This window comes from Neodiprion lecontei, chromosome 1 (assembly GCF_021901455.1).
Source record: "Neodiprion lecontei isolate iyNeoLeco1 chromosome 1, iyNeoLeco1.1, whole genome shotgun sequence".
Classification (NCBI taxonomy): Eukaryota; Metazoa; Arthropoda; class Insecta; order Hymenoptera; family Diprionidae; genus Neodiprion; species Neodiprion lecontei.
In genome coordinates this window covers 40946150-40968515 of record NC_060260.1, presented here as the reverse complement: position 1 = coordinate 40968515, position 22366 = coordinate 40946150, and the positions used below count along the sequence as shown (strand labels likewise).

At 41.0% G+C, this 22366-nt stretch overlaps 3 protein-coding genes and 1 long non-coding RNA gene across 13 annotated transcripts in view; 3 read left to right on the top strand and 1 right to left on the bottom strand.

Moving 5' to 3' along the window:
* LOC107224054 (protein Wnt-5b-like) overlaps nucleotides 1-1333 on the top strand; it is a 51024-nt gene extending 49691 nt beyond the window's left edge. For both annotated transcript variants that reach the window (XM_046746744.1, XM_046746746.1), the window contains 2 exons: nucleotides 336-503; nucleotides 599-1333. In XM_046746744.1, the coding sequence (XP_046602700.1) occupies nucleotides 336-503; nucleotides 599-786 (356 nt within the window). In that variant the 3' untranslated portion in view covers nucleotides 787-1333. The remainder of the gene's footprint in view (nucleotides 1-335; nucleotides 504-598) is intronic.
* A 2675-nt stretch (nucleotides 1334-4008) lies between these two features.
* On the top strand, nucleotides 4009-9111 carry LOC107224059 (UBX domain-containing protein 6). Of its 3 annotated transcripts, none has more exons than XM_015663973.2 (6): nucleotides 4009-4147; nucleotides 6579-6787; nucleotides 6966-7118; nucleotides 7228-7636; nucleotides 7724-8019; nucleotides 8099-9111. In XM_015663973.2, exons 2-6 carry the CDS (start codon nucleotides 6711-6713, stop codon nucleotides 8487-8489), a joined length of 1326 nt encoding a protein of 441 aa, XP_015519459.1. In that variant the 5' UTR covers nucleotides 4009-4147; nucleotides 6579-6710; the 3' UTR covers nucleotides 8490-9111. The 3 variants fall into 3 exon arrangements, 2 of the variants coding, with proteins under 2 accessions (XP_015519459.1, XP_046602699.1); XM_046746743.1 differs by lacking the exon at nucleotides 4009-4147 and adding an exon at nucleotides 4523-5850; XR_001525663.2 differs by lacking the exon at nucleotides 4009-4147 and having other exon boundaries at nucleotides 8099-8546; nucleotides 8921-9111.
* Nucleotides 5913-10265, bottom strand: LOC124296641. 2 transcript variants are annotated; one of them, XR_006906419.1, is made up of 2 exons: nucleotides 10159-10265; nucleotides 5913-6100 (listed from the first exon to the last, which is right to left on the bottom strand). It is a non-coding gene; the product is annotated as an uncharacterized LOC124296641 (long non-coding RNA). The 2 variants fall into 2 exon arrangements; XR_006906418.1 differs by having other exon boundaries at nucleotides 5913-6103; nucleotides 10159-10261.
* LOC107224056 (membralin) overlaps nucleotides 9635-22366 on the top strand; it is a 78986-nt gene continuing 66254 nt past the window's right edge. For 2 of the 6 annotated variants that reach the window (XM_015663971.2, XM_015663970.2), the window contains exons 1-6: nucleotides 11253-11783; nucleotides 12679-12914; nucleotides 13058-13292; nucleotides 13504-13657; nucleotides 16095-16338; nucleotides 17197-17287. In XM_015663971.2, the coding sequence (XP_015519457.1) occupies nucleotides 11397-11783; nucleotides 12679-12914; nucleotides 13058-13292; nucleotides 13504-13657; nucleotides 16095-16338; nucleotides 17197-17287 (1347 nt within the window). In that variant the 5' untranslated portion in view covers nucleotides 11253-11396. Of the gene's footprint in view, nucleotides 10170-10350; nucleotides 10469-10753; nucleotides 11046-11098; nucleotides 11784-12678; nucleotides 12915-13057; nucleotides 13293-13503; nucleotides 13658-16094; nucleotides 16339-17196; nucleotides 17288-22366 lie in introns of those variants that run through there. The other 4 variants (XM_046746740.1, XM_046746741.1, XM_015663968.2 and 1 more) reach the window with 4 other exon arrangements.

Genomic DNA, 22366 nt, shown 5'->3' with positions numbered 1-22366 from the left:
AGGTCATGCTGAACTTGGTAACGAAACTTTAGACTAAAGAGTACTCGTTATTGGGCAATTTTGTTTTTAATGGTTTACTAAATCTCGGACATTCATAAAGATGCGAAGTATGGATTTTTCATAAACATACATCGTTACGGTAACGTTTACTAACTTCATCCTCATTCCTCTCTTTCGTTTAACGCGCTCCGCAGCTGTGCGCCAACTTTGAATTCATTCTCTCTCATCCGTCTGCCCGTCATCAACGAGTTCTTGTATCTACTTGTTGTACATTTCACCCTGAGGATGATGGAAAGAATTATTTAGCTACATTTTATCGCATTCCGTGATTCCAGGTGATTATCTGCTGGATAAATACGACGGGGCAACCGAAGTCCGAGTAAACAGAAGGGGACGTCTCTCGATCCGAGACCCACGCTTCACCCTCCCGACCGCCAACGACCTGGTCTACCTCGAAGACTCGCCGAATTTTTGTCTCAGAAATCTGAGCATGGGATCCCTAGGTGAGTTCGATATTAGGAGAGACGGGAAGTCATCCTTGAGAACCGAATCCGAAGGACCGATCACGGTGTGAATCTGGTTTTCCATAATTTTTCAGGCACCCAGGGGCGAGTGTGCAACAGAACGTCGGCCGGTATGGACGGATGTAATCTTCTGTGCTGCGGAAGGGGTTATAACACTCAGAAGACGATAGTGAGGGAAAGGTGCGAGTGCAAGTTTCACTGGTGTTGTTTTGTCGAGTGTAAGACATGCGTAAAGAGCGTCGATGTGCACACGTGCAAGTAGCTGCGGTGCCGTTATTACGATCAGGGTGTCATTTTAGCAATTCATCCGCCAGAGAAGATTATAAGCAACGTAATTCGTAAAATGACGCGAAATGTTTTAAGCATCGGTTATGCAGCGTACCGTCTTGTTTTTGTTTCATTGAACTCACTGGAACGAAATTTGGCGAGCGTTTAAATATACGCGAGATGTATCTTCTTTTAAAAGTATGATGTCACACTATTTATTGTATTCTTGCCAACTAGTACGAGGTACACATTAAACATCGTACGTGGTGCACACGCAAAAAGATGGCGTACGATGACTAAGAAATCTCAGCACAGTATTTAATTAATCTAGACTTTATAGAATATTTCCAATTTATATGTAGAGTTATCACTAATTATACATACCACGACGTTTTTCAATCAAAGTATATCATTGAACGGATGGGGATTGATCGGTTATTCAAATTCTGTGTAGAGATCTTTATGATCAACAAAAAAAGAAAAAAAAAAAAAAAAGGTCGGAACAAAATTCGCAGATGCATTTGGCATACGTGAAACAAAAATTGAGGGAATCACAAGTAAAGGAAAGCGTTTGACTGGAGAAAAAAATACAGTTAAAACCTGACTATCTTTACCACGGGATTTGAGATTGAGAAACGTTCTGTTACTTAGGTAGATTATTTAAATCGACATCGAAGATAATATTTATTATTTATAAAATAGATCTTAACATTATCGCGAGGTGACGTTTGACTTCAGTTAAATATCTCACACATTTACTTTACTGTTATCCTTGAAACAAGTTCAGAAATTTTTTTGTCATTTATATTAGAAAGATTGTGAGGTTGAAACGAATTGAAATTATTGGTGGTCTGATTTTTTTCTATGCGCACTTCGTCGATCGGTTATGAGTGTATGTAACCGCGATACATTTGGTTATTCGGTAGATGTGGATCCATGACTCTCTAATTATTGTAAGTGTACATAATAAATATCACATAATCTTTGGTTAACAAATAGAGAAGTGAAAGAAAAGAACGAAAATACGCGACTGCGAATTGTGGTTTTTATGGTGTGTGTGTATGAAAATACATCAAATATAGCGTATATCGTAATTTTAGAAACAAATATGTATTCTACTTTACATCCGATGCACTATGTATAATCTATTTAACCTATACGTTTATTTCTGCTCCATGTATACGGTGAAGATATGATTTATTAGTATTTAATCGAAAAAAATGTAATTAATGGAAAGTGCGTCGTGTGAGAAGAGAATAGAAAAATAAGAAAGATTCCGAGGTTCACTCATTATTACTCCTTCAGCACTCTTGATGTCAACTTGGGGCATTCGGGTGAATTTCCATGGTTACGAAATATTCGGACAAAGGCGATCGTTTTTCATTTCGCTTTGCCTTATCCTTCGTGTACTTTCTTGTGGGATATTCGACCAAATTGGCCACGAGCCATCGGCTTATCGCCTATTGTGCTACCGCAAGTTTTCACGTTAAAAACGATTGAAAACGCGGTCTTGCCGTAAATACTTACAAACGTACTAAACATTCTCGTCGTGAAACGCTGTAGGCTTCACGTGTGATTTCTAAAGAAATTCCGTTTGTCACCTCAGAAATCTTCTTGCAAGATTAGTAGGCGTTACGCGATGGCCGAATGAACGCTGAATCACGCACTAAATGCAATTGGCAGCTAATTACGAAGAGTGTGATCGGCTCGTTTCGAGGAGTATTATAGGAAACAAAACGTATTATTAATCGTAATCATATTCGTAGTATTATCACGTGTGATTTTAATCCAATGTTAATACATCACCGTTTGTACCGTAGTTCATGATATTTATTAATCTTAATTCAAGTTTATACGTTAATACCTATAATCGATATACTTATATCGTAATGCAAACTGTATAAAATGCATTATTTCGTAAGAAAATTTCTATACAAGTTATTCTCCTATCCCATTACTCCTCTTACGCTGCGCCGTGTGTTCTAATTAAAATTTGGTGAGATGTGTCATCTTATATTACAACGCGAGGCTCAACCATGGGTTTAAACCTTCATTTCTTTCTCCCTTTCTGACGCTAAAAGTTCCGAATAACTGTAATTTTCAATTTTTTTTCAGATCAATTCGAAATCATTGTATCAACCCAAATATTCATTTAAAAAAACCGCAATATAGATTAGTCTAATCGATTAGTCGCGATTCTGTTCAATTTCCTTTTAATCCGAGGTCTTCGGAATTCGAAATATATCAAGGTACTCCAATAGTTATTCAGCCATTTGTAATATTTCTTCTTTTACATCAGTTTTAGTATAGTATCAGTAAAAATGGGGAGAAAAGTCGTTCCAATATCGTCCGATTTATTTGAATTAAACTTCAAACGGGTAACCAATAACTCGAACCCGCTATCTGGGGGCAAATGATTTCGTAACGTTTTGCTGTCATCATCGGCACTGCCGTGGTCAACCTGACTTCCAATTGTCAAATCCAATCCGAGGTATTCATCCTGTTCGAGGTAAATAAAAAACTGTCGGATGACGATCCGTCGGTTACCGACTGGTCGTAACGGAACCGGGAACTTCGCTGAACGAAGACAGCATCGTTAGATCGAGAGCTGTTAGATGTCAGTGGTGTCGGAGAGTTTTCTGGGGGAGGGGGGATAGGACGCCGCTCGTGTTGTCGGTAAGTGTTCAGTCATGGTAAAGAGTCCACCGTGGATAGGCGTGAACGAATTGAAAGTCACGTGCGGCCGAATTCCCGTTCCGTACGGTCGGGATTATAAAAATCGTCGGTGTGTCAAGGAAACTCGGAGGGTTTGAGGAGGAGTAAAAGGAGAGTAAAATTGAAAATAGAAAAAGGAGAACGAAAGGGGATGATCAGGTGACGCGTGTGATGATCAGCTTATGCGAGGACTCGGCTCCTGGGAGCGGTTCACTCTTGGACGAAATCAATACAATCGCCTGCGACTTGGCCAGCTTCGTACTCGCGACACTCGGCTTGCTAACCTCAAACTCGACGGGCACATCGGCGAGTAACGAAAACGACGCATACGGCCAACAACACCAGACGCTACTTGAATTTTTCCAAGAGTTTTCCGCCTGGCTCGCCTTCGACGAGTTTCAGCTCCAGCTCTTCAAACTCTTCGCCTTAATCCTCGTCAGCAACGTCGCCCTCATATACGTTGCTTGGCACGTTTACGGCGATCGGATATCCGATCGGTTCATGAAACCAGGTCAGCCAGGAAAAACAGATTTGACAGATTTGGTCACGTTTTCTTTTCACCTTTTCTCTTCTCACGCGTATATGCATACTTGCGTACTGGCAGACTCGTGGCATTGCGTCACACCAGGGATCAACTAAACGTAACTATCATCTATATCATATTGAAGTTAGCAACGTTATCGTGACGATTCATGCCGAGGGAAAACCGTTATTTCACGATTTTGGAAGTTTCGGAAATTCATTAAACGGTAATAAAACAAAACATTCATTTTTCGAAATCTCAGTTTTTTTATAATCAGTGTTGTAAAGTTACGAAAATAGGCATTTTTTCCCCAACGTTTCGTCACGATAACGTTGCTAACTTCAACCTCGTTGATCCACGCATTACGAATTGCAGTAGTCTGGTCAGACTGGTTCCCTGCACCTGCGTTCAGGTATATCTGTTGTGTCTTAAGTAACCTCGCAGGTAACGGTCGCCGATGCTTTTACACTTAGTTTCACATTTTAATTAATGTGCGCCGTGATCAATCATCCAGTGTCATTAGTCTGGATTTGTGTTGTATATAGAGGGCATTCCATTTTTTAATTTAAAAACAAGCTCGGTCACGCTGCAACGTATTTATGCTGAAATTTGCGAACTTCAGCGTGTTCATATTGCCGTTCAATTTTATCCTTTCGAGTAGGCACACTAAATCAATTTTCTTTTCACCGAAGAACTTGGCAGAGTGAAAAAAATATCTGGAATAAAATCGTTTTCGAATACTTTAGTTATAAAGCACGTCAATCAAATGCAAATTGTAATTGTCACGGAAGGTAAGATAAGTATACCCTCCTAACAAGACCAGAATCGTTTCGGTCGTTTCATTTCGGGATCATCTTACGAATTACATTTATGCACTGCATTTACGCAATGCTACCAGACGCTTGCACTGTATGCAAGATGTGACCTTCACCTCTACATATGTACGTATTTGTTGTTGCTATAATGTATAACAATACAACGTGCATAGCGTTATTTGATCATACGTGTGGATTACAACTACTTATTCAGGTTTTACTTCAAGACGAGGAAGCGAAACGATTGTACCTAACATTGTCTACCTCACAAACATATTATCTCTGAAAACCTACTCACTCGACAAATGTTATTTTTCATACTAAATTTGGTTTCATAGAATACCACAAAATTGATAGCGATAGTGCAGGACACGTATGACGAGTTAACAGTCATTCACTGCACTGGTGTAGGTAATATACATGTGGCAGGGAAAGTTCTGTGCATGCATTTTCTCCATTATTTGAAGTTGTGAGAATATAGTATTATTTATGTTGTAAACTAGTTATAGGAATATAATACACTAATTACTGTCCTGTATAAGTCTTGATCTGAATATTTTCACATGAAAAACGGTTTGAATAGAATGTTTGTTTCGTACTTTTGCACATTCTTATCTTGAGCTTCCTTGTCTTCTGTGCGTCACAATTATACAGACGATGCACTGATAATGGTGCACGATAAAATGGAAAGCAGTAATCTTGAAGCATTCATCCTAATTAATGACTGCAGAATTCATCGATTGTTTGGACGACGTACGGGGTTGAGCTTCGCGGAAAACTTTCCGTTATAGTCGTACTCTTGGGTGTACATTGCACTGTATATATTATAACGACCTTGAAATTCTTAACATATCTGTGTGAAAAAATCGATTTCTTTTCTCGTCTAACTTTCGTTCCCCACTTGAAATGATAATTTTGTAAAGATAACAATGTTCATAATAATGAAAATGATCATCCATCTGTTTTAATGAATGCGACACATCTTGTAAACGACTGGAAATTCAACGTGAGTAAAAATAGAGGAAAGGATATTTTAGGTATTTAAAGAGTAATCAATTGCGGCAGTAATTGAATCAGTAGAGGGCCTATACAATGTATGTACATGCGCGTAGTAGGACTTATGGATTCTAAAGCAGCGGTCAACGGTAATATAGGCGTATATCTGTCATGCTTGGACATATTTGAAAACAGTAGGTTAAACGTAACGGCCAGCGGTAGCTTACAATGTCCCCAAACTCATTGTATCATCACGGTCTCTACTGAAACAGAAAAGTTTTTATGAAGAAATATTTCATATAATTTAAATACGTTCAGTATTCGTGAAGACAACTTTTGTAAAGAGTCATAAAAATTGTAGCAATTCAAATTAGACATAGTACCAGATCCAAGTATGCAAAACATTTCCAAATTTGGTGTATTTTCCTGTAGATCATATTATCTGCTTCTGTTTCACGGGTGGCATAAAGTTCTCGACTAACGACAAGTATAGTATGTAATTATACACCCACAGAAATGATGCAGTTAAGACTGTGTAGCCATGTGTCTAGAGATTCCGAAAACTCTTGACGCCATCCTCGCAGAGCCAGGTGTATATTTGACCCATTTTAAATTCGTACACTGCTTTTTCTTATCGCATGTATTAATACACAGCTGACTATATGGTATGTGTACTCATAGATTACTTTTCACCTTATTGGTAGTTGGAGTGTGTTAATGAAAATTTGTAACTTTCAGCGACTTCTGCTGCCGTTGAGGAACTGAAGAAGAGCGTCTCCCGATTGAAGTTACCCAAGGAGCATTCCCCGCGGGTTTAGAAAATCATTCACCAGCTAACTCTTTATCGAGTGCCAACCGAAAACAACTAACATGGCGGACAAGATCAAAGCATTTTTCCAGAAAAAGAAATCCGATGCCAAATTTAAGATGGCTGGAAAGGGGTACAAGTTAGTATTAAACGTGTGATACGTATTCACTGTTGCAAAAATTAGTCAGAGAGCTGTCAGTCACTCCGAAATTTTTTTTTTTTTTTTCTATTCGACAGGCATTTAAGCGTTTTGAAGTTTTTGAACTGCACAACTACAAAGAAAACTAAGATTATATTCTTCTTTTCCGTGTTTGCAGATTAACCGAATCGACGAGTTCATCAAAATCGAACTCTAACGAAACAGTGAAGCCAGTGACGCGGGCGGAACCAACCACAGAAGCTAAAATTGCAGGACAAGCTGCCCTGGCGAGGCTCGAGTCGAAGAGGCCAGACCCGACAAAGTTCAACACGTAAGTTCGGCCAGGGATTTCGATTTCGTTCCTAGTATACCTACATGATCATTAATCACGATGGATGAACAGTTTACCAAAATTTTGCTCACTTGTTGCTTATTCGCAGATCGTACGCGGCTATCCAGGCACAAGTCAAACGAGAACTGGAGGCGGAGAGAAAAGCGGCGAGTAATGAGGCAAAGGAAATCGCGCTGCCAAAGGAGCAGAAAATCCCACAGGAGGTCGAGGCAAACCCGCTGCTCGCTGTACGCGGGGTTTATTTTCGCTGTCCGATTATTTCTGACGAAATATTAACCAGGGACGAGTGGAAGAGCAAGATTCGACAGTTCCTTTACGAGCAGCTCAATTACGAGGAGCCCGGACTCACCGCCTGCCTCATCATTCATAGTTGTAATGCCGGGAAAGAAAAGGTTGAACAGTGTGTCGAAACCATGTGCAAGTACCTTGAAAATATCATCAATAATCCGGGGGAGGAGAAATACTGGAAAATACGAATGTCCAATCGGGTATTTCAGGTGTGTAGAAGGGTTGGAATAACAATGTAAGATACCCGAATCGAATGATTTCTTCGTGAATTTAAGCGATACCTGTTCAATGTGTAGGACAAAGTGAAGCCCGTCGAGGGTGCCTTGCAGCTGTTTAAAGCCGCTGGGTTTGAGATGGTCAAACTAGCGCATCAGGAACAGGAAGAGGACTTCCTGGTTTGGAATCCGGAAAAATCTTCGATCGAGCAAGTCGGTATACTGGTTGATGCTCTGAGGACGGCAGAGCCCGTTCGAATTGAGTTGGACAGAAACTTACAAGTCTTACTGCCCAGTCAGGCAGCGAAAAGAAACGAATTACCTCCAATTTTCTTCACCATATCGCCGGAGGAGATTAAGAAGGAGCATCAGCTCAGGTGCGCCACTATTTTTCTTATTTTGGCTTGAAAATATAGCAGTTGACACGTATTGGCAAAAATTTATTTCATAGCACAGGTCTGAAGCGGTAGCAAAGAGTCAAATTCTCCGTACGAAGGCGATGCGGGAAAAAGAGGAATTGCGAGAAATGAAGAAATACCGTTACGCCTTGATACGGGTGCGTTTCCCGGACGGGGTAATGCTTCAAGGCACCTTCGCGGTTTACGAAAGGGTCGAGAACGTCGTAGAATTTGTCAGAGAGAATTTGATCAGTGACGAGATACCGTTCGTTTTAACAACGCCGACGGGTCATCGTCTCGGGAATGAAGACTATGAAAAGACCTTGGTTGACAACAGACTGGTCCCCGCATCAATACTGAATTTCAGCTGGGATACGGAGATTTTAGATACCAAGGGACCCACCGAATATCTCAAAGAAGAAATTATCTGCCTGATACAGTCCACGTAAGCCTCCTCACCCTAGTCGAGCTATGATTTTATCGTCATCACCTTCCACTCGACAATGGTAAGCACGGACACTCTAGTTTCACACGAAGCGAAGTTTGGAGTCTTTGTTATTGTTCAAGCTATAGAAAAATCAAATTCTAACACATTGGTAGAAAACGATGCAACAAATTAACAAAATTTTCGATTTTGAATGAGTTAATGGGTGACCATTGTGCTCACGGTGCTGATTGATTGTAGACATCGTCGCGTTCCGCCGTCTCACACACGGTTTGGTTCTGTTTTTGATATTCTACAAGACGATGAAACTGAAATCAATACGCAAGGGAAAAAAGAAACTTGAAACTGAATAGATCAATTAAAGACGGAGACAATATTCTCTGCTGTCTGACGTCGAATTATGACATGCTTACGTCTTATTATACCTTTTAATAGAAATGTCCCCCCTAATAATGCGAATAACGGGATGTTTTGCTGAATGATTGCCAGGGGTAAATGCAACACTATGGACATACAGGTATTGTACACTATTGATAGCAAAATATTCTCTTTGTAATTGAATCCATACTTGTTAAAAAAGGAAAAAAAAAAAAGACGATTGGAATAAATATCACGTTTTATTTTCATTTCTGTACTATGTGCTCATCATTTTTTCTTGTACACTTTGTCTCCTACCCAGTTCGGTCAATCGTGTAGAACCAGAGAATTTAGACAGGCTAAAATTTCTTGAGCGTCATTCAAAAGAGTGGTAATTCAATTAGACTACAGTTTAATGTAAGCTGGGATCAAAAATATGAAACATCAAGGAATACTCTTGTTACAAATGGTCTAGATTTATACACCGCTTTTCTTCAACCCATCATTAGACTGCCCACGATATCAACTCGTAAGAACGGCGTAGAAAAGAATTTTATTCAACTTTTTCCACTGATGGGTCTGCATGAATACGAAGTGGGCCAATGTCAAATTCTATTCCACATGTTCGATACTATATCGAGGCACCTTGAAATCATAATCAGCGCGTAAGTCCGCCTTGTCACAGGCAACCACCTCAGACTCAAGGAATAGGTAGCGTCCTCGGTGGGAATTAACGAAACTGTTTCGTCGCAGACCACAGCAGGCTGGTCAGCCACCGGTATTAGTGATAAATTTCAATTGGTGGATGAGAAGAACCCATGAATCGACAACCGTAATCACGATTAGCCAACGGCAAAGTCCGCTTCGATAGAAGTACGTCGCGTCGACGACTTGTCAGAGAGAAAGTAAAATTCTAAAAAGAAGCACCAAAACCACGGGGACTTTTTATCGTGCGATGAAAGGCGGTTGGCAAGGCTGCTGAGAACCGTCTGCGTCGTGTGTCAAAACATATGACGATAAGGCGAGGATTTTGACGAACCTAGAAATTTGTAACAAAAATTTGTACAAACGTCGGCATAGCGGGTAATAAAAACCGACGACATCGAAGGGTCGAAACAGCGAGTTCGTCGAGGGTGCGGCGGACCTCGTCGAGCGAAAATACCTGGCTGGCATAGGGCTGAAAGGTGCGCGGAGGTACGTAGCCTGACTTGACTCAGTTTTCTCGTGTATGTGACGTGTGTGGAGGTAGGTAGATAGGTAGGTGGACAGGTAGATTCATAGGCATCACTTCTCGTCGCACGCTTATCGGAACACACCATTATTGCACGTAAATATTTGTATTTGTAATTTTCCCCCGTTCTTGTCTCACAACCGAGAACTTGTTCGCGCACTTCCTCCGTCTTGGCAAACGACTCGAATTGTCTTCGTTGTACGAAAAGCTGGGAAGACTCGCCGCATGCTGCAGGCAGGTCCGTCCGTGTGACTGGTTCGCTCCGTAGTCCAGGCCGCACGGATCCGTGGTTGACAGTTCGATAGCTGCATGATTAGCGGTATTGAAAATAGCAGAGTCACCCGTGGTCGATGGATGACGATTATTCCGTTGCGATAATTACGTAACTAAGAAACGTACGTTGGTCTTCACTTAGCTATTCAGTGTATCAGCGGCGGCGGGGCTGTCCTATGGTTTTCGTAGGACACCAGCAGCACCAGCTGCACCAGTCTGTTGCTCTTCCGCGTTTCTAAATATTTCATATTACATACCGTTCGTTCGATACTGGAATGCATTGCCGCGGTGTCGTCTAGATGCTTCATCCTCGACTCTATACACCTTCTCGCTCTTTCTCCGCGCTTATTTTTTTTCTCTTCGGTTTCCCATCACGATCAGTCAGTTCTTTTATTGCCTGTTTTCTTTTACAAATACTTTGAAAATTATATCGAAATACGATAACACGTTCTCTCGGGAAAGTGTTAGCACTGCAGTTATGTGTACGCGTGTGCGTGCGTTTTGTATCCGTATTTAATACTGCGCTGTCATTGCCACGTGATCGCCGCGATGTGACGAATGGTTTTTTTATTACATTTTTTAAATATTTGTTTCATTAAAATACCACATTGAAGAATTGAATATTAATCCATTGGCAATCCGAGGAGTTGTGATGTACCTACCGACGATTAACAATGGCCATAATTGTTAAACGATAAGGTGAATATATGATTTACTTTAGGGAAACATTTCTTTCCCAAACATTGTTTCAGGAGCATCTCGCCGGCGGTGTCCGGAGCTACGCTCCCTACCCCGGATCGTCGGAAATGTTATACCGGACGAAAAAGCGTGCGGGAAACAAGTCAACCCGGTCCTATACGATGATTGGTTGTCGGCTTTGAAAATAATTTAAAAAACGCGACAAAAGACGGGGTCCGAGACGACGACGACGACGACACACTGACAATTATTTTACGCAACGAAAGAATAATAAGAATATCGATAATAATAGAGATAAAAGAAACGATAAGATAAGAGGGTAATAATTACCGAATCGTTTAATATTGCAAAATGTCAGAAATCGACGCAGCACCGCCACCGGAAGTACCGGACAACCCTGAGAGCCGGGTAACTGTTACTCCTTCGACATCATCATCGTCATCATCACCCTCGTCGATAGCTTCGACGGCACCGACACCACCGCCCCTGCCACCTGTTCCACCAGTTAATACCGTCAACGGCATAGTCGGGGCGGATAATAATCACGGACTTGCAGCGGCCATTGGGCCCTTGAATAATAACAATATGAACAGGGCGAGGAACAACAATAATCAAAATCCACTATTCAATGTTCGGGACAGGCTATTTCATGCCCTCTTCATCAAGGCCGCCCTTGCCTACGCCAGAGCCTTCCCCAGACCTATTCGACGATTTATTGAATTTATCGTATTGCTCAAGGTAACTCTCATTATATTAGTACGACATTAACCATTCTATTTCTTTATATAATTTACATGTTTCGAAATTTTTCTTCAACTTCCGAAACTTGCCTTCCGTCTTGTAATGTGGAAATATCTCCATGCCAGTTTCTGAGACATTGTTATTATTATTATTATTTTTAGAGAATATTCCGTAGAAGATGTCCGAATTTGCGTGTACTAAAATGAAAAAACCCACAGCCAAGAGTTTGAACGCACATTTTAATGTTTGCATTCTTCCACTCCGTCGATTTACACATATCTACCAAGAGCAGGTGCAGAGCGCGGTTATACTTATTGGATTGATCTATACGCAGCAGTGATGGCGGTCAAGGGTTTATTCAAAGATGTCTATAAGGGCATCGTTCAAGTAGAATTTCTTAGAACAGAGAAAGTATTTACGAGTAATTCAAAGCACGCGTTAGTTCAGCAAAGGGTCGCGAGATCTCGGAGAAATTGGGCAAATAGCGGCGAACATAACGGAAATTAGAACCAGTACTCGCCGGATTTCTGCTTTGGATAATGTCGTGTGACGGAATTCTAGACGTGCGCAGTTTTTTTTAAATTACTTCATATCGGGTTAGCGGGGAAGAATGCGAATGCAGTTGTTCAAGCAGTAGCGGAGTTGTAATTATAAAACGTTGTAAAGTGGTAACTGCAAATTTACGAAACCTTATTTAAAGTTTGTATTACTTCCCGCGATCTTCAAAAAGATATCGCGAAGATATTTCGAATTCAGTCGAATGCTTCCCCGAATACTTGCTGTTATCAAACGGAGTCCTCCGTTGTTAGATACTTGTTACATCCCGGCGCTATCCCCCGTGCTTGCCTCCGAATGAATTGCAGTTTAAAATTGTTAATTTGTATCGTTTCAGGCAATAACGTCATTTTTCGTGCTGGCATACATCCACATAGTGTTTTCCCGAGCACCAACCAACTGTTTGGAACACATAAGAGACGACTGGCCTCGAGATGGTATTCTGAGAGTTGAGATCCTCAGAAATGGCGCTGAAGATTATACCATAGAAAAGAGTTACGCCAAGGAGGAGAAGTTGAGGCAGGAAAAAGTCGATGACCTCGCTAGCGTATTAGGAATTTTAGCTAGAGATGGGTAGGTCTTCTCCGATATATTTCGAATATATCTCACTATTTAATTGCACAGCATATATTCAAAGAGAAGTAGCGAAAAAAAAATGCAAAATGAATAATAATCGCACGAAGGTTTTTATTCTGATTCCTCTAATATTTGAACAGATCATTTTTGAACATCGAACCTTCGACTGTCGAGGAAGACGCACAGGGAAATGCTGAGGCGGAAAGCGAAAACGTTGCTAAGAATTTCACGCAAACAGACGCCAACGTTGAAATTGGAAGTCTGTCTGTTACTGGCGATGTGCAAAGCCCGAATTTAAGTACAACGAACGCGACGATAAGTCCGCCATTATCAACGAAGCTGTGGGATGGTCCAAGTAATGCGGAACCGCTCGAGGTAATGCGATCAGAATTGAAAACGTAGAATAGGAGAGCAATTTTATTTGATTATGTTTTCAAGTTTCCTGGCATTCCCTAACTAACCGTGTCACACGCTTGATAGCTTTAGAAACATCAAGTTCGTATTTTAAGGTTCTGTTGTATTGAGCAGCCTGGGAAAGATGTATTTTTCAAGTCCCCTTGGTTGAAGTAGGGAATTAAATTTTCAGACAGGCTCCGAAGTGGTGGACGAAACGACAATACCGCCTACGAACTCTTACGAAAATGTTACCGAAGATCAATCGAACGATGAAACGAATGGTGATCACATCATTCAGCCATTGAAAGGACAGGTTTCTGAAGTGGAGAAGATAGTCAGAGCAGGTAACTTAAGATATTTTTTATTATTGCGTTAACTTCGGCACATTGCATGTTACGATATGTATATGTATATCTATCAAGGTTGGATTTTGTAACGTTAACGTAACGCAATACTGGCAGAGATGTTTCCCAATTTCATAATTAATTTGTACAGGTAGCACTTATGAAAAGAGGATGCTTATGCTTAATTGCATCGCGAATTTATATTTTACATAATTTGACCCTGAATTCTCGAAGTAGGGAGTATGTCAAAAACTGACTCGTTAGGATAACGTTACAAACCTGCATCTTATAAATTTTTTTGTTATAATACATTGCATCGGCGCTATCGAGCATTGCGGCCAGGAAACCTCAGCAAAAGAAAGAACCGATAATACCGACATGCTAGTTGTGCACCTGGCATATTCTTCCTACGAAACCGAAAGTCATTAGTTTCAGATTTTTATAAATGCAATATAAAATAACTAGAATGGAACTACATACGGTGTCAGGCAGGGGGGGACGTGGAGCAGAGTACGCTTATATTATAAATCGGATAAGGTATGAATTTTATACAACGGAACGAAATTCGCACAGATTCTTACCACCTACCCCCAGGCAGGTTGGTAAGGTAGTCTATTATATCTATAAGTTGTTTCTATCACTTCGGTTACAACTCTTACCGGAGGTGAAAATAAGTATGCGGTAATTGTCGCGGAAGCTAGAAACGATATATTTGCTGTTCAAGGGGAAATTCTACTGGACATGTGTGAATGACCGCCGAATATTCCACTTTCTTATTATAAAGTGTGTGGTGAATCAAATATTCGGTACTACGATTAATAGTCTATTCATGTACGGTGAATCGTAAATAAAAAGATTCTCTGCAATCAAAATCAAAGCATCCGAAGAAAGTTTTCGACACATCTTCTACGTATACATTTTTGTCGTAGAGGATTTCTTTTTGCAGTAATTTCTAGTATACCGAGAACAACAAATAGTGGTACCGAATTTTGGATTCATCATTTTCTGTCACTGAAATCGATTCTGTGATAATTCTTCACCCAATTTCGGTAGCAATTTCCCATAAAAATAGAGCTGGGAAATCTGAGTAGAATAATCATGGAAATGTAATAAAATAAAGTGAATTCACTTACATGGCATAGGCTGGAAACCCAAAATCGCGCGAAGACAGAACGATGATAACGCGTCAGACATACGAAACGAAAGGTAGAAATCTCACACAGCACGGAAGAGATTAAAACAGTTGGAAAATTTTTAAGCGAAAACAAGGTTAAACAGTTAAATACGTTGGCACGCCGTGGTCGACAAACACATATGCTAAGTCACACGCACACACGGGATTCGGCAACCAGCCTTCAAAGTCCAGAAATGATGGAAGGTCAAACGGGAGCCCAATAAGGTTAAGAAAGTTTGCTGAGAATAAACTCTGTAACAACTGAGGAATGGCATTGGACGGATTTGATGGTCGCGACCTGTTGCTCAGTTACATGGAATCGTGAGGTTGAATATTCGTGGAACACAATAATTGACAAACTCTCGGGTAGCCGTGAGGAATTGAAAACTTGTTCACAACTCTTTTCGGTAACGCAAAGATAGCAAAAAGCTAAGGCATAAATAAATACACGTACGGCACAAACGGTTGCGGAACAATAGTTCACAGACTTTGTGAATCCCCAACCATGATTCGTGGGGTTGAAGAAGCAAGGGCGTCAATGATTCCTGCGGCGCGGCACAGATGTCCTGGCAGGATTTCGTGGCGATCAGTAGTTTCATCCTATCTGTTACCATGGCTGTGGGATGGCGTTAGTCTCTCGGAAGGACGTAAAAGTTGAGCAATGCTGCTGCGAGTCCAGCCGGGGGATCACGGAACTCGTGAAACCGGCACCGATTTGTTCCGGGGAGTCTCTTTTCACGTATCGGCCTTAGAATCGCAGTTCACGTTTTCGGCATATTGCTCCTCTAGGGTCGGTGGAAACTTTGTTCCCACTGACGTATAAGGTATGTGTATCAGTTATTGACACGTTTAGACTCAATTCCAAAGGTATAAAGTTACGCCACAAATTGTAAATTTATCGATGTCTAAAACCAATCGGTAGAGGGTCAGACAATAGAAATTTAATTTTTCGTCATTTTAGAATGAAGGATCAAACAGATACAAGAAAAAAAGGTCAATAATTGGGATAGGGTCGATAACTGGGACACTTACCTTAGCTACCTCGATATTTATTATTGCCTTCAGCTTTCGACGATCGATCTGTTTCGTTAATCCCACGAATGAAAAAAAGTGGAGACAACGGACAGTAATGCAGGTGCATGGCGCGTTGTTACAATGTATATCAGAAGAAATGAAATATTTTTAAATGGCGTGAAAATTGAATTAGAAAAATTGAACGCGCTTTCAACGCTTAATCCTATTTGATCATTAATTCGATCTCAGTTTTTCCAGAAGACGAATACATTGTCGAATACTCGCTGGAATATGGATTCCTGAGATTATCGCCAGCTGCACGACAGAGGCTTAACATTCCGGTGAAAATAGTCACCCTCGATCCTTCGAACGAGAAATGTTTTGGGGACGCCTTTTCCCGCCTTATTCTTGATGAATTCTTAGGATACGATGACTTGCTGATGGCCAGTATAAAGACTCTCGCTGAACACGAAGATAACAAGGGTTATTTGAGGTACGTTTCAGTATATTTAGGTATGAAGGTGCAAATATTGTTTCACTGATACTACGTGTCAAAGGTTTTTCATTTACCTTTTAAATTCCAGAAAATGGGAGGGTACGAATTATTTGCAAATTTAAATAACTTCAAACTTCTGTTCCTCATCTTTCGCTGATAATGCAGAGCGCTGTTTATGGAATCGCCAAGGCGCGCGTTTTTACCGACGAATCTCTTGATACAGTGAAATACTTTACAAGAATTTGAGTTCCGTTTAGAACTCTGTAGATCATTTGACTTGTTTTCGCTTATCGCCTTCGGTGTTCATTCAATTGAAATTACAACGTTGTTTGTTCTTGCTGTCAATCTTCTTATCGACAATTCAAAAAACTTTATATGAAGAACCGGTCATTTAATATCGATTGACTGAATTCCACCTCTTTGCCGATAGTTTTGATAAACTTATCCGCAGCTGATACTTGGCTTTGGCGGTAATTAGTTTCGATTAGGTGCAACTCCTTAGTGGCGGGCGCGACTTTCAATTTCAGTCTCCTCGAGATGATGATACGCCACACGGAGATAGTAATTGAAAGGAACATTCACGTGCCAACAATTCAGAGCCTACGAATTAGAAGAAAAATATATTTACCTTGAAACAACACCTTTAGTCGTTAGTAAATAATCTGAAAAAGCTACTGTATTCATTACAATTAGATATACGAATTGCAGACCTTAAACTTTTCGTTTGTACAGAAAGAAACTACTTTGAGATTACTTTTTGAACTGTTTCAAACCGTAGTCTATGAAATTCGAGCTCATGTTATATCACGAGGACTTTTCCCGAGTGTAACCTTACGTTTCAATTCACAATTACAGAAACGTCGTGACTGGGGAACACTATCGTTTCGTAAGCATGTGGATGGCTAGGACGTCTTATCTTGCCGCATTTTTCATCATGCTTGTGTTCGTAAGTATGCCAAAACCTCACATTGACAATTACTTTTTCCATTACTTTCTATCGTACGGCGTCTTCGGTGTCTTTAATTTTAGTACTGCGTGAATTTAGAAATCTTACACTGTAGGCAAACGGCTTGACAGACAGGATTTGCGCGTTATGTTGCGTTAGTAGCTAGGAGGAATCGTTGCACGACGCTGATTGTGACGAGGGGTAAAAGACGTGGGTTACGAGGCTCATGTTTCGAGACCTAGGGGATAAGTGCTTGTTAGCAGAAGCCTGCAGCACCTTTCGAAAACTCGGCTACATTCCCGCGAGTTTATCTCAGCTTTCGTCCTATATACAGGTAACGCCTTGTTTGAGAAATTCAAATCCGCGTTCAACTGAGCGATCCTTAATTACAGAGTCATGTGTTTTAAGTGAAACTCATCTCGGAGCGCTTCTGGCATTTTATGCACCTTTCGATGCTCGGTTCCCCCATGGTTGCGGTTTTCTGCGATATCTTACTCTGCAATAGTGCGTCAATCATTTTCTTCGATCCTTTGTTATTTCGTTTTTAATTGATCGGTACATTTTTTTGCGGCCAATTGAATCGACACAATGTATTTTTTCCTGTTCAATGTTCTTAACGCCACAATCCAGAATTGTTTCTTTTCTCATAATTAGACTTGTGTTTTTCTGATCACATCATGAAAAAATTGAACGATATCACACACAAATTATGATAACTTTTATCGGAGAGATCACACCTAATAAACTGCAACTGCAATATACCGGAGACTGAGAATTCGTCGAATAAATAAACATGCAACCCAAGTAAACTTATGTAATCCCAAAGTCTCGTCTCTGGTAATTATTGGATCTGGTATTAAATATCATTCGGTGGGGGTTTCTCCCAGCGTTTCCACGCGCTTCGCCTCGACATTATTGCCATCCATGCCTGCCGCTCCTTTTCACCCTTGTAGTTAACTAAGTAGTTCCGATACGCACAAGTATCCCGCGATCCCCGAATGTCTATAATGAATTATATTTTCCGTAATACACGTAAGTTAAAGTACTTACCGATAATTTCGGAATGTAAAAAACAAACAAGATAAGAACCTAAATACTTTTTACGCTCACATTCCATCTTTATGCTTTGTTTCGAAAAGAAACAAGTTGGACCAATTCAATATCGTTATAATTTTTTTTTGCCAATGTTTTTTACTTACGTTAGTCAGCGAGTACACAAGGGAGTACGGCGCGTACTCAGGTACCCTTGCCATTCCTCCGTTACGACGAAGAATATAGAATAAAAATATAAATCAAAGAAGAATCCAGAATTTCGTTCGTCGTTTCGTAGAATTTCATGCCTCAGGGGGGTTAATTGCGCGAGAGAAATGGCAGAATGATAGTAACCAAAGCTCCGCTATACCAGCGTTGCGGACTTTCTCTCGGCATCTGCGCGTTAAATCTGAGAAGGCGTAAAAACGAACGCGACACCCTCCGAGCGGCATAAGGGTAGACACCTCACCGAGCGCTCCTCTTTCATCCCCTCAAATATAATACAGAATCCGCAGTACTAGCCAACGCTTGCGGTGCTCTTATACAATCATCCATCGTGCATTCACCCGCCTGTAACGTACAACCGCGAAATCACGCGCTGCATCCTCGATCACCGTAGCCACGGAAATATTCGATCCACCCTAGACTTAGGGTATTTTCCCTGGGTGGTTAACGTTGAGGGGGCAGTGGCACCGGCTCGCCTATTTCAATATAATTTGATACGAAACGGCCGGGTTGAGGTCGTCGCCAGGAACACGAGGCTCCTAATAACGTTGATTTATACCGGGCGTCATCCTCCACTGCCAACCGAGCCGACGCGACGGGGTAGGTATCGGGAGAGCGAACTGGCTTCTGGTGGTTAGTTTGAATTGATTGCCATATCTTATTACGCGTGTGAAGCCGCGCCGGCACCTATGTTTTTCCCCCTGGACCCTCAATCCCCTCAATCCCCTCGCGAGTAACCTCGGCGTGCAATTCTCGTTTTGACCCGTGCTCGATTTCGCACGGCTTTGCAGCTGATTCCACGTCTACGAATTTCTAGCTGTAAAAATAATTCCGTCAACAAATAGGTACACTGTAAATCAGACTTGAGCCTCTTCGAAGATACAGAAACCCAAACAAGTTTAAATTGAAACATGATAAAAAAGCAATTTTACCGATTCATTATACGGAAAACCGGTAATTCTTTCGGTTGGATGTGATGAATGAAACAAAACGCGTTTCTTGAAGTAGAAACCTTTGATCGTCTTAGCGATTTTGCTCGTTCATCCAACAAAACTTTTGTACGCTGTACGTTATAGGGTGTGTCAAAAGAACAGAAAAAAAATAATTTCTTTATCAAACGCGCATCAAAGTTTCGATAGAGCATCTCTAATAGAATATCTCAGCCAAATATGAGCTCTTAATATCGATGTTTAAAGATGCATATTTAATATTTAGATATTCTATTTCAGATACTTTACCGAAATTTTCATGCGCGTTTGAAATTTTTTTTTTTTTTTTTCACTCGCGTACTCTACATCGAACCTACGTTCGGTAACGGAAATAGTTGTACACCCGTTTCCTCCGGCTCTGGAAGAGCAAGGACAAAGCTCTTGTCCGGTTCTTCTGTGATCTCCGGGAGCGTCGTGGTTATCGTCGATCGCGGCTCCTTTGGGATAAAACGGGGTAGCGAACCGCATGCCGGAAATGGCAGCTGAAATGGATTTGCTCTATACGAATCGCAGGGGCGTCTACGGGCGCCGAGGCATCGCCAGACAACCAATTGGATGATGCACGGGCCGACGGTCGAATTAGCACGCTTCTAATAGTTCCGCACATACGGGGTGTCCGATTCCAATGTCGCGATTCGTCCCTGCCACATTGTTGAAGGTTCGACCAATCTTCGAAGTCAGGGAAGTCGGCGAGTAGTTGAGCGATCATACGTACGAAATATTTCTACCCTCATCATTAATCATACCAATCGAATCGAGTAAAACCGGATTGAATTACGCCACATTTTTATCATGACTAGTGCAGGTAAACTTTGATCAAGTAAACAAGATTGTATAATTATTATTTAAGATTTCTGCCAAGTTCCACCGCATTCTTGCGGTTCTCAGAAGCGTTCAATTTGCATTTACGACTTGACGTCACTGAACATATTACTGGTGTAATTGTCTAATCGATAAGACAAAACAATTACTTATTTCACCGACAAGTTGTCACTAAGTGCATGTAATCTTTAATGACCATTTTGAGTAAGACGCTTGGAACTTGTAGAATATCTACATATGCATAAAAACGTTAACGAAGTCGAAGTGTCAGAAATGTTTGTAAAGTTTTTGGTTTAAAAAAAGAGGTTGCGGCGTGCGGTTTTGATGAGGCCTCGTTACTTGTCTGTTCGTATAATAAACAAAGTGCATGGGAATTAAAGTCGTTTCAATAGCCGTGCAGGCTATTCAGAAAGTGGTTTATGTATTGCCTGCTTCCGCCGAAAAGCTTTATTTTTGGCAGCTAAACCTTGTCGTTGAACCGGTTTTCTTTATGCGCCTTGATTAATAGCTGTGTCGTTTTGTGAAGTTCTACAATCAGCTTATTGTCTGTGGAATCTTGCATCTGCGATGCATTGTGTCAGGTTGGTATCCCTTCCAACCCCGTCAGGGTCGAGGTCGAGGTTTTATGTTTGCATAAACACAAATGATCGGCCAATAGTGGGGACATTCCTGTGCAGGTTTCGTTCGATTATTCGTATAAAGAATAAATGAGAAGAGGGAGAAATAAGAAAATACCCGAGGTAAAAGATCCGAAGAACAAAGAAGCAAGCGCAGAAGAAATTATAGGGAAATAATATTGTAATGTTAACTTCACTTTTCCCGGAATTCGTTAGTCCTAGAAAAGTATAATAACATTCTGTCACCTAATTACAAATATACAGCTTTGAATTTTCATTCCATACTTTACATGTAAAACATGTCCAACATGTAAACATTCGTCTACATACATTCTTACATCGGGTGCTCAAGAGACGAAAACTTTCTATTTACATGTAAAACCTTTGATACTTCCATCCTTCGATCAACGATTAGCTTAAATGTCCAAAATGCACATTGCAATACATCTGAATTTATTTCCTGCACTATTGTCCTTTATTCAATACTATAAATACGAGAGACTTCGAACTTACAAGGAGAGTGTTAGACCTCTGGATCATTGGTTCTACTCAAACTTCTAGGGTCGTTCCCTTCGACTAAGCTACGAAGCCTGTGATGCGTAGTTTCGTCTCATAGGCCTCTCTTCGCTCCGGGTAAAATTGATCATACAAGCAGTTCGCAGTCGAGTGAAATGCCATAGTAAATAGAATCATTCGCGTCTTTTTACCTCAAGTATCAAAAATCATTGTCCTCCGTTGAAGTCTCGATCACGGGATCTTACAGAAGAAAGTGAAACCTATAAATTATTATTTCAGAGTAACAATGAAGCAATAAACTGCGAATTTTGCGAAGTTTCAAATAGACCGAAGGAAAGCCCAGTAGATGGAACTACGCATCAGAAGTTCCAAATTTTCGATCAGAGAAAAACACCCCCAGACACTTTCCTTGTAAGCTCCAAGTAAGCGCAGATCGATTCGGTAACAGTTATTTCGACAACGTGGTTAAACTTGCGGCGAAAATTCTCCACCTCTAATTTCCCTGTTTCGCCCCATTCCACTAGCCCGTCGCTCGTGTCGGGCCACGTGAGTGAAACGTGAGCAACATCCAGCTACCGTCTCTACGTCACGTGTATCGGACTGTCGCTCCTACCATTCACCCCTTGCCTTCTCACCCTCCCGTCAACTTCGCCCTGGTTCACCGCGAGCGAAACAGGCTGGAGGGATACTCGTTAATTTTCCTGTATAACAGATTTCATTCTGCGGTCGCATCTTTGGATCATGTGTATTATTATATATCGATGAAACGAATTTCGCCACTTTCACCGGAGACTCCTGGCATGTATATTTGCTTGAATTTGCAAATTCTGAGAAAATGAATTGGGTACTCACACTTCTTCATGGGGGGGGCTTTGCAT

Coding starts and splice junctions, on each gene's coding strand:
- LOC107224059 (XM_015663973.2), top strand. CDS start 6,711: ATGGCGGACAAGATCAAAGCATTTTTCCAGAAAAAGAAATCCGATGCC. Junction 6,788..6,965: donor ATGGCTGGAAAGGGGTACAA/GTTAGTATTAAA, acceptor CCGTGTTTGCAG/ATTAACCGAATCGACGAGTT. Junction 7,119..7,227: donor GACCCGACAAAGTTCAACAC/GTAAGTTCGGCC, acceptor GCTTATTCGCAG/ATCGTACGCGGCTATCCAGG.